The 12,293-nt window shown below is 38.2% G+C and overlaps 1 protein-coding gene across 3 annotated transcripts in view; it reads right to left on the minus strand.

Moving 5' to 3' along the window:
• Positions 1-3,028: 3,028 nt before the first annotated feature.
• Positions 3,029-12,293, minus strand: part of DENND1B (DENN domain containing 1B) — a 158,262-nt gene continuing 148,997 nt past the window's right edge. For all 3 annotated transcript variants that reach the window (XM_065656071.1, XM_065656070.1, XM_065656072.1), the window contains 2 exons: positions 11,964-12,180; positions 3,029-10,772 (listed from right to left, as the gene is read on the minus strand). In XM_065656071.1, coding sequence (XP_065512143.1) covers positions 10,221-10,772; positions 11,964-12,180 — 769 coding nt within the window. In that variant the 3' untranslated portion in view covers positions 3,029-10,220. The remainder of the gene's footprint in view (positions 10,773-11,963; positions 12,181-12,293) is intronic.

The following is a 12,293-nucleotide window of genomic DNA, read 5'->3' on the forward strand; positions in this document are numbered from 1 at the left end:
ACCAATTACACAAGTACTGGTCTGTTGACATTTAAAACGAGACAATGATGAGCACAAAAAACAGGCTGGAAAAAAAATCCTGGGCCAGCAACCCAAAGGACCAAAGACAAATCGCAAAATAGGATGCAACTAATTAGGCTGAAATGCCAACAATGTTCAGAATACTGTTCAAAGTATCCATGGTGTCAGACTGCTACCATGACCCCCAGTTCGAATACGCCAAGGGAAAACGTAGAAAAGGACTGAATCAGGTAAGTTAAACACAAATATTTTAAAATGACATTTTAATTTCTACCTCACCATTTTAACATTTTCAAAATGGTTAAATAACCATGTCACCTCTTCTCAGAGCAGGCCAAATGTCAGGTGTTTGTATGTATTATTCAGCTGAACATTTTAAGTACATAATCCTTCTCATTGCTAAACAGGTGGTATTATATTAACAGGCTATTTTCTTAAAAGGAACAGTGAATAGAAAACTGCTGATACACTAATACAGTATATTACTGAACATGGAGCCAGTGCTAGTACAGAACTGAACAAAAGTCTGCAGGGAGGATAGGGAGAGCAGCCAGCCACAATTTTCTGCCAGATCTGTGACTTCTAAAGCACATTTCGAGGCACAGGGACCCAGAGTCTCAGAAGTCATCCACCGCAACTTTCATAAGGTCACCAGCACTAAACCACTCTATAAAAAACAGGGCTCCAGAAATTTTCAGATGAGCATGTTAAGGCTAAAACCTGAAAGCCAAGCATGGTTTTTAATATTTGGCCTTTCAACACTCCAGGCTGAGAAAAGAACTCTCTGCCCATCTTGAACGCGCAGAAATGATCCTCTTCATTATTTAGGAAGAGTCTTAAGATAAACCAAGTGATCTTATACCAGCATGGAAATAACTCACCTGGGAAAGTATATCAGTTGAGCTATTCGTAGAACTACACATACCTGAAAAAAACCAACCTCTATAGGCAAATGAGTCTTGTGTAAGCTCTGCATGGCAGAGTACATCTTCACTGTGCCTCATCCATGACACTGGGTACTTTGCAGGACTTAACAAATGAAAACAAAGATTTTAAAGGAAAAGGTTTGCAACCAAGTTTGATAGATTCTTTGTAGGCTGTGTCGTAATGTTATTTTTCAGCGTTGTTGTGTGTTGGGTTTTGCTGTTGTTTTGTTCCCCATGTTTCGGTGACAACTGAGGGAAGAAGTAGACCTGAAAAAAAGAAAATTGGTGGAGCAGTACACCATCAGGAACCTGGCCCTTCGACTTCCAGGAAGAACGTGAAATAGGCAGCCACAGAAATGAAATTATATATGGCCCACGGCATATGCCCAATGAGCTTCCCAAACTTTGCTTTTAGAACTAGTACTTGTTTGTGTTTCATACAGAATTTGTAACAGGATTGACAACCTCTGGGGTTTTGAAGCTTAAGAAGCTACTAGCATTTTTCTGACTGATGAAAATCTGCAGACTGACTCTGCTTTATCCGAATACCAGCAAACCCACAACAACACTCCAGGCAGTGCTTAGGTTTTGTTGTTGTTGTTGTTGTTACCACTTGTCACATCAAATAAAAATCTAAATCCAAGAATTTGATAAAGTTACTTTTCCTTTTGTGAACAAGAGGTCAACACACAGTGAGTTCTGGAAAGAAAATGAAATGCTTTGTCCATCATTCAGGTACGGCTGCAGTTGTACTGTGTAAAATTATCTTGCAATATTTTCAGCTGCTTTTGAAGCAAAACCAAGCAGGAGTGTTTATGACTTCTCCTCCTAAACAAGTCCCCAGTAGGATGATACTTTGAGTTGCTTTTTTCCCCCTCAAATGCCACAACTCTTAATACATGTGCCAGCTTTTGTACGCAGGGTGCTACCATGTGAGTGGTACGCCAAACTCCTCTGAAATAATTTTTCACAGACACTTGGTGTAGGTCTATTGACAGGAACAGAGTCCTGCTGTACCATCTGGGTAAAATTCACCAACTTAACTTAGACTAACTAGTCTTATTACATCTTCTTTTTTCAATCCTTTCCGACGCTTAGGTTTGAAAGATCTTAGTGAACTGAAACATCTGTGGAAAGCAAGTTGCAACCGCTCTCAGTACCCTGAGATAAACTAAGGAAAGCAGGCAAATGGAAAGACTTGACCGTCATACTTTCTTGCTCTGCCTGCAAAACTTAAAGGCTTCCACATTTTTATAGTGGCCCCCGTTGGCTCATAATCTGGACCGATGAAAGTTTATTATCACAGCTATCTTTTTAATAGCTGAATAAATGTGGGCACATCTACTGGCCAAAGGAAGAAATGCCTGCAAGATGTGCTGCGCTGACTCTAGCAGTGAAGATCCCTGCACTACCAGCCTGTGCAGCTTGTGTCACTCTGCTGGCCACAGTCAGCCCGTCCAAGTCTAATAGCAGGTGTTAAAATCACACCCTCATTGTTTCGTATGAACATAACTTGTAATTTTTTCACCAGCCATGGACTGAGTATATCAATATCCAAACCATGTTCTCTATGGTTTGTGTGCATAAGATTATTTTTAATAGCCAATGTGATAGGTTCGAACCATAGCACCCATCAGTTAATTACTACTGTATCTTCTCCATGTAGTTCCTACTTCATATTTAAATTTCTTAATCTATAAAATGAGATAATATACCCACTTTTTAAAGAACTTGAAGATCAACAGACCAAAAAAGGTGTTTAGCAAATAGGCATGATCAGTTCAGATTTTTAAAAGCAGCAAAATACCATTGTAATTACAAAGGACACCAGCATTTAACTTCTGTACTGTATAAACAGTAATTAATAAGAAAACACATTCAGCTTTCTCTGTATTTGAGGAACTGAAATGATCATTTAATGGAGGAAAGACTTCCAATATAATACAGTATTGTTGTATTACTTCAACCTATATAACTGATAAGCATGAAAATGCTATTCAGATGAACACCAAACAAGAACCTGCACCATCCAAGGAATTTTGATATTGTTAAGTTTTATTTTATAATACAGTGTTGGGCACTTCATGGTAATATGGAGTTCACCAAAAACTTCTACTGACGCCACAAACTTGGAAGGAGGAAAAAAAAAACCAAAACAAAACAACAAAATCAGCAAACAAAACCAACAACAAAACACACCACACATCACAGCTCATTTACTAGATCTACACAGTGCACTACTGACAGTAGTCTAAGGTCTGAATTGCAGTTCTCGAGATGACTTTGATCAGTAGTCCAAGGGTGCAAAAGCATGGAGTAACCTCTTAGATTTGGTTCTAGTTTTATTAAAGGTCAGCAACTTACTAAATCTTTAAAACTGTTAGGACAATGCTGGTTGCCTTTTTTTCTTTTTAATCTCCGAAGTTAGTAAAATGATCAATAAAACCTCAAAACATCCTGTACTTCATGTCTTTCCTATAATTATTAAAGGCTCACAATAAGGACATTATCAGGAAGAGTTTTAAAAGGTCACTAAAAAAAACATTCTGAAAAAAACCTAGAAGCATCCAGGTACACAATGTTGCTTTGTTCTGTGTTGAGGCATTTCTCATTGTTATCTGACAAGGATCTAAAAATGACAAATAAAAATTGTCAGCTGGCCAAACATGAAAGCATTTTAAATTTCTCTTCCTCCTCAAAAAGTAACAGATGTGATGTGCTTGTGCGTAAACTGCACTAAGACTAGTTGTTCCACAGTGCTTTATTGCCTCATTCAAGTATATTAATTTAAAGAAGTTCTCTAGGGAAAAATCAAAGGTTAAAACAAAATGTACATCAGTATACAAAGAAATTAATTTACAAAAAATTAAAAGGATACTGGCAACATTAATATATATTTTAAGTAATGACTTCTGATAATTAGGGATGCCACAGACTAAATTCTTAATACATATGGTCATCACCACAAACTCTCACCTCATTGGTGGTACTGAGAAGCAATGCTTAACTCCTCACCTTTTTATCAATGATAACCAAATGATCAAATAATAAACTAAACATCATAAATTCTAATATTTAATCTTACTTCAATTTAACAGGGTTATAGTTTTAAGAATTCCCTTGAACCACTGGTAAGCGAACATTGGTTTTGGCCTTATTATTTCCACAGAATGTGACATCCATAATCATTCCCAGTCATTGGAAATATACATTTGCCTCATTAGAATATATTCTTCATGTTTTTATCATACAACTATATTTAAAAGCTACATGTAATTTTACACATTTTTGAAAAATACCATTTCAAGGATCTGCTTGAAAAGCAGATGTGCACTACTAAATTACTTTGAAACAAGGAGAAATATTGCACAAAATTCACTGAAGGTCTGAAAGTCAACACATTTCCCCCCAACAACCAAATAGCTCCCTTATTTTTAACAGAAACAGAATGTCAATTCGCACAGAATCATAACAAATGTGAACGGACTAGAACTCAACTTATTTTTCAAATTCCAATACTGTTACTGCGCTCTAAATACAAATGTTGACCTAAGTAATAGTACAAGTTCATTTGAGTACCCTTTACTACAGTAACCCTTGGAGTGACTTCCAACTGTGTTACCTGCTTCATGCTCCAACCCAGCAGAAAATGACAACAGTTCACACAGAATCATAACAAATGTGAATGGACTAGAATTCAACTTATTTTTCAAATTCTAATACTGTTACTGCGCTCTAAATACAAATGTTGACCTAAGTAATAGTACAAGTCAATATGGGTACCCTTTACTACAGTAACCCTTGGAGTGACTTCCAACTGTGTTACCTGCTTCATGCTCCAACCCAGCAGAAAATGGCAACAGCTCTGCCGACTACACGGATGGTGGATGGCCCTCTAGACTACGATGGCTGTGGACTCACCAGGCAACTCTTCAGAAGTCTAGCAGCTTCCAGGAAAGACCTATCAAATACTTTGAACTGGCCACTGACTAAAACTGTAAAACAGACGTTACAAAGCAAATCGAGGAAGCTTATGCACAAAACCCCATACCCTCCGTTTTCCATTCCTTTATTTTCAACCACCCCGAAGATCATGAGTTCTAGGCCCGCTATGGTCCATGACCTTGAGGTGAAGTTGAGGACACGTTCTATTCAGCCCAGATTCTGTTAAAAGGTAAAAAACATTCGGCAAAGACATACACATCTAATAGCAGCGAAGAAGTTACTAAAGACAAGTCACATGACCATTCGTACTGGTTTTGCTGGTGCATTTATTTCTACATTCATTCTCCAAAGATTTACCAGAAAAGCACGGGACCAGCCAGCCTTCCACATCCCGCACTTTGCAATAAGGAAGCTGCTTGCCTCAGGTGTAATTTTATTCACCACACTTGTTTAGCCTGGAATTTCAGGCTGTTGGGAACATGCTGGCTGGAGTCTCACAGCAGCTAGGCTAGAGCCTGGCACCAGGAGAGATGGTAACTCCCTTGGAAATCAAGACCACCCCGAGCTCTCCCTGGGGGTCAGGGATGTCGGCAGCTCTGGGGCTCCTTTCTGCAGGACAGGGCACTGCGGTCAGTATCACATGGGGGGTGCATTTGCAAAAGGGCCTCATGCTGGCATTTTGATTATTGCATGAAATGTTTCTGCAGTTAATTACATGCATAGAGAAAAGACTTTAGATGCTCCTAGCAATTCCATTAGACAGCTGCACCAATGAAAGATTGTTCTGTAGGGCTGAATATGATTGATTGTACGTGGAGAAACACAAGCTGTTTCAAAAACCTGGCTTAACTGTTCTTTTGCCTAGACTTCACATTGTTTACAAGAACACGAGATTGTAACCTAGTTCATTCTAAAACCTGAAAACACATCCAAAACAAATTTTCAAGATCTAAAACACTCCCCTAATAGATTGGGTGGGATTTTCAAAAGCACCCGGCATGTGTGTCAGACTCTGGCTGAAGTCTGTGTTACCGTGCCTGAGAGGGGACTTCAGCCAGTGCTGAGTTTTGGAGAACCCCACCCAAGCAGCAGCAGTTATCACTGAAATGCTAAACGACAATGAAGGGTTCAGTCAACAAGTCCTATGACAATGTCTACCACTACATTTTTCCTTCGGAACAACTCTACTCTGGAGCTACATAATGCTCAAATTCGTGGGATGGAAGAGCAAACCACTGCCTGCTCTACACAGACTGCCCTCTGCATGCATAGAGGGTGGGTAAGGATCACCTTCACATCTGCAGAACCATCTTTCCCTCAATAGCTGTGATGTTTTTCACATGTTGTATGTCTATACAAATGGATGGGAAGGCTTTGACAGGGACAACATATTATCCATTCTGCAGATCCCACAGGGGATTAATTCCATAGGCAATACTACCTTTGCCTACATGGCTGGGTTGGAATCACTACGACTGAGCTAGAACATCAGACAATGTCCTGAAATCTGGATTTCCTCGAAGTTATTATCCCTCCTGAGGACTCCTAGGCTCTGCTTCACCACACCCCACTGGAACAACCCAGGAATTCCTTTCTTTTTCTACTGCCCTTACTCTTCTCCTCCCAAACCAGACGAATGATACAGCTCATTTCAGGCAGACATCTATGCAAAACAAAGTCAAAGACATTAAATTCAAGTCCTAGTTTGACTTTCTACATAAGAAATTTGTTCCTCTGTGTAAGTAACAGATTACAAAGCTCAATCAAGTAACCTGATATCTCCCTTAAACAGGAGACATGGGAAGATTTTTGAGATCCTGACGTGATGCCTCTGACGTGATGCCACAGGAGCCCTGACTGAGCAGAACTCGGTTCTCACCAGCAGCTGGCGATGAGTGTTGATGATTTTGAAAGACATTAGAAGGATTTCCACAAATAAAAAGCATCCAAGTATAAAACTTGTAAAAAGTACTGGACCTGGACAATTTATCTTACTATAGAACCCAATGTGGTAATAAAAATAGCGTATATGTAGCCAATAAACAGTTCTATATTATCACAAGGACAGACAACAGTGTTGAACCAGAAATATCAGTTTGGACTCTTACCTGTTTGGTAACTGGTAATTCTGTTTAAATAAGGCACAAATATTAGCCTTTTTAAAAGATCGCTGAGAGTAAGTGGAAAAGATTCTGCAATATTTCAGAGTTTAAAGTGTACCTACCGTTAAGTTCGACATAGATATAAGACTGAGTTATTTTTGAACCCATACAAGGTTCAAAACCAAAAAAGACATACTATTTAATGACTGAAAACACACTTCATCCTTCATAAATATTAAGGAAACAATGTGGCATAAGCACAGTAACTAACATTTTGACTGAAATAAAAAAAATTCTAAGTTGAATTTTACCTTCCATCATTTAGTTCATCTGTTTACTTTCACCTGCATTTTCACTCAATGAAACAGTGAATTATTACTATAATCTCTCGATTTTTAAATGTTCCACTATCAAACTTTCAATTTTATGATCCTTTTAATAACTATAAGAATATTAGCAGCCTCACACGGCTTCCATATTTTTCTCACAAAGGTGAGAATGGGACAATCTACGTAATAATAGGAATTCAGTGCCTAACTCTCATGCAAAGCCAGTAAGATTTCTTCTATCAGAGAGGCATTGTTGAAAACCATTTTCTGGCAGTATTCCTGGAATTATGAGTTCGATTGTTTCAAATGTAATGATGGCCAAAATTACCAATTTTTTTCTATTTTTCTCCTTAAGACATTAACACTGTTTATTATCTTTAAAACAAAATGAAGAAAACAAAACGTCATCTTAGATAGAACCATGGACAGAAATACCATGTCAGACAGAGAGGAAAAGAAAAGGTGAATCTTGAAACTTCAAGGACGTGAATGCGAATAAATGAGAAGTGCTACAAGAACAAAACAATCTTTGTGTTGCCTGTCTTCTCTTAGATGTGCTTGGCAGCACTACATTTGGGTAATGTTTAGTACCAGCAAAGAAGAAGAATGTCCTCTACCAAGTCACTAATACCACCTTTCAATAAGTATTCATGAGTTTCCTCCATAGCTTTCTCATCTGAACAGCACCTGAGCCACCTGGTGTGACCCACCTGAAAGATTTTAAATAATTGTTATGATGCTTTTGATTTTTAATAGTGCAAAATATTTTGCCAAATAACATTTCTTTGTTATTAAAAAGAATCCACAACATACCGTGTTGATACACAAGAGGAAACCAAAGAACAGATAAATATTCTGGAGTACAGACCTCTGGATGTACAGCCTCTAACTCTGGAATACTGAGATTCTCCAGCAATGCAGATTGCAGATGCCCCCAGGAATGTTCATGCTCTAATCAGACACAGACATTTCTGTAAGAGTTGCACTTTTACAATGTTTTACCTTCACTGCACCGATTAAAAAAAAATTCTGGAGGTTCATGGTCATTCTGGAACAAGAAGAAACTTTCAAATTAATAAAGCCAAGGTCTCACTCTACTGCATCTCCTTGGTAAAGCATCAGACATTGCCTCTGTAATGATAGGGATCCATTCCCTTTGGTCAGCTGCCTTGTAATAAAGCAGTCAAAAAACCCCTTTCCATTCGTGTTTGCTAGAAGGAAAACTCATTCATAAATCTCAGTGTGGCAACTGATATTAAACGTTGCTACAAGCTACTGTTAAAGCGCGATCTGATCCAAACATCGACCTCATGAACATGCTCACTCAGGCCTATACTGAGGTTAAGACTAACCATTCACACCAAAGAGGGAAAGAAAGAAGGATTCTGACGTGAGTTTAGAAGAGCAAGAGAGCATTCTTACCAGGTACAGTTCTTCTTATACCCATGTGCTACTTCTGCCAACACAATATCCTGCATCACAAATATCCTTCAAAGCTGGCAATTCCAATCTGCTGAAACATATTTGTCCCTTTCCTGTGCTGAGCTGTTGCGAACAATAATGTGTGTATGGTAAAGTGGAGAAGCAGAAAAAGGAAGCAAGAAGGAAAATGAAAAGGTTAAAAAAAAAAAAAAAAAAAAGGAAAGAGCTGCTCTATATAGCAGCAAGAATTTTCAGACTTTAAATAACTAAATATTCCCCAGGAATACTGCCAGAAGAAGGAAAATGCTTGTTCTAAATACAATATACATCAAGTCCATTTATTCTCCTTCACTGAATTTAGAAAGAGATTTTCGGTTGTTCAAGTTGCCTAAAATAAGAGTTGGATATATGCAGTCTCAAGCTGAATCTATAATTTTACTTTTCTAGTGTTACAAGTAATTTTCAGCCATGACTCTTCAATAATTTAATTAAATATGACTGCTAAGTAACAGTAATCCAATCTACCTTCAGAAAGGTAGCTACTAAAAATGGAAAGAAAATAGTTCAGAAGAGGCACAAATTAATTTTCAAACACTATTAAACTGTAGAAAATAAAAATAATAGAAATTTATCGATTCCACTTACACTTTCCTTTCTGAAATTTTTTAGGTGAAGTAGTCTACCTAGGGAAACTGGATAATATGTCTTTAAAGTGTCTTAGTTGTAAACAGAAGTTAATAAGCATCACATTATAATTCAGCACTTCATGTACTTTACAGAAGAGAGAAAAGCATGCGCTACCTTTTCAAAGTCTGGAAGACAGGGCCACAGTTTGGAGAAGTTCCAAGTTATATTCACAAGAAATTCCTTAATCTAAAAAAAGTTTCTTTCCCCCTCACGTTGCTGAAGCAAATTCTTGCCATGAAAAACAATTATTGCTGTTTTGTAGATTTGCATTCATCTTCTAAGACAGTTAAACCTCTTCTCAAAAGATTAAGGCAATTATTATTCATTACAAATATTAACATTTGTACATTTCAGACAAATCCGATTGCTCCATTCATTTCATGCTTAATAGGATTAATATAGTACCTTCAAAACCTGATTACCTGTTAGGGGATACCTTTCCTGTTGCTTAGAGGAAGCAAATGCTAGAAAGCAAATGCTAGGAAGCACCATAACCTGATGTATTTTTAACACAGAGACTAAATAGTACCTGATTTAAGAGTGCATTCATATATTTAGTTCCATGTTGTGGACCTAACTACAGCCAACAAACGAACTGGGTAAACACAGAAGCAGATGTGCCAACGGCAGAAAATGCATACTCAACTGAAGATAATTATTTTTATAATCGAAGATTCCTTATTCCTTTTTCCATCTTTTGGTTATCATGTTATATGGAGTTATATGGAGTCCTGAGTAATCTCCCTTTAACTTCTGATGGGAGTCAAGTTTCTCTTCTCATAGTTTTCCTACGTTTTATTTCCACTGCTACTGCTGGATAAGCTATCCTTTGAAATATTTAAACCATAGTGAAAAGCAGAACTCAGTTTACATAATGAAACCACTTCTTGAAGAAGCCCACCCTCTTCCAGAGTTTCATTTCCTTCCTTCCCATCTTTCTCCCAAGGGACCAGAATGGATGGATTTTGAGCAAGACTTGCTGGGAGCTGATCTTCTGCGGTGTTGCTTAGTGTTTTATTCCGCTTTGCATACTTGTAGGAAGAACAGTCTGCTTTGAAACTTTCTAGAGAAGCAAACCGAGCTCTGGATTGTACTGGAGATGAGGATGTCATACTAGCGGTGTCCATCTTGCCAGTAATAAAGGTTTTGTCACTACTTTCTTCTTCCAGCCTTGAGAGAGATTCTCTGTGGTCACCAGAAGAAACTTGCTTCCTTGGCGATGGAGGGAGCTGCTTCCCATGGAGGACACTGTCATCCTGGCCGAGGTTCCACTCTGCTTGATCATTAGCACTGCCGCAGAGCAGGGTAAGGTTGCTCTCACTGGGTGCATTCGACTTGTTCTGAAAGAAAGAACATGTGTTTCTAGTTAATGTCACAAGAAAAATCTCTACACTGGCGCTCTGGAAACAAAAATTCTGTAATGGATTTCGTGTGTTCCTAAATCATGGAACCCCTTGGGGGCTCAATGTTACTAAACAACAATCCCAGAGATAATATGAGATCAAGTGTTTTTACACTTCCTCACCTGACACTGTCTCTTATCCTAAGGATCACCCCTGTCCATCCAGTCTTTGCACAAGCAGTTTTGACAGTGAACAAAGACACACTTTGCTGGTTTGTACCCATAATATGAGAAGGAGCCGGACTCAAACTAAAACCAGATGGTATTTCCTCTTTGCTTCAGTAATTAATTGCACCAACTTTCAGTATTAAACTTTTTTTGTGAAACAAACAAAAATGGGCATTTTACTAATGTGAACCCTGTGTGACACTCATAATATACAATTTTACAAGATTTTAAACATTTGCATCAGCATTTGCTTTTCCAGTAAAAAAGACTTCTACTTCCTTTTCAGCAAAAGCAAATGTTGGACAGCTGATAGAAGCTGGAATTCAAAAACACTAACATTTTTTGCTAACATCACAGCAGCAACTTTGTGAGGGTTTTAAAAGTTGTAGGCAAGCAGCTTCTTTATGCTACAGGCTCTGTGCAACTACCTAAAAAAGGATAATGGAGCCTTCTTAGAAAGCTCTGGAGTACTATTCTATCAGTGTTTCAGGTGCAACTACCACACAGATCCCACGACTTAATCAAGATGGAAACATCACCACATCACTATGACTAGTTTAAGGATGCAAGGTGAAAATAGAAGTAAATACCTTCTAAAGCATATTAAAAAGACTAAGATTAGCTCTGGGAATACCGCAGTTAAATATAATATTAAACTAGTTGATTAAGTAAATTATTACATTATTCACTTTTTTTTTTTTTTGTGGTTACTGACATAAGGGAAAAATACTGTTACAAGATGACTTGGTGAACCGGACAAAGGTGTAACCAATCTCTCGGCTGGTGAAAAACTGTCATGCAGTGGCCAGCATGGGTGTACAGGTATGTAGCCCTAGGAAGACACACTAGCAATTCTAAAGACTCTGTTGCAGTGTCTGAGCTGCATGTTGCTGATTCCACAAGTGCAGGATTCCACTATGAAGGGACTGGAGTTGTTTTTAAATGAAAGCAGAAGACTAACCGCAGTCTTGTAATCAATGTCATCCATTGACCTAAAGAAATCCAGGCTCTTTGCTCCTGAGAGCTTTCCTTGATCTGAACTGTGTGTGCTCAGCGTGTCCAAAATCTCCCCGAGCAAGTCCATTTCCCCTTGATGCTGAGGAGTTATTCCAGTTTCACCAGAATCGTCACTATCATAAAAGCAAGCAGAGGCTTCTTCACTGTCTTCCGATGACAATCTGAAAACAAAAGCTTTTACATCAGCTAAGAACATAAAAGCCATTTCGCTACAGCCACTTCTGAAAGTAAATGGGAGAATGTGTTCCAAGACTTTTGAAACAGAATATAAACC

This window comes from Caloenas nicobarica, chromosome Z (genome assembly GCF_036013445.1).
Source record: "Caloenas nicobarica isolate bCalNic1 chromosome Z, bCalNic1.hap1, whole genome shotgun sequence".
In the NCBI taxonomy this organism is placed as follows: Eukaryota; Metazoa; Chordata; class Aves; order Columbiformes; family Columbidae; genus Caloenas; species Caloenas nicobarica.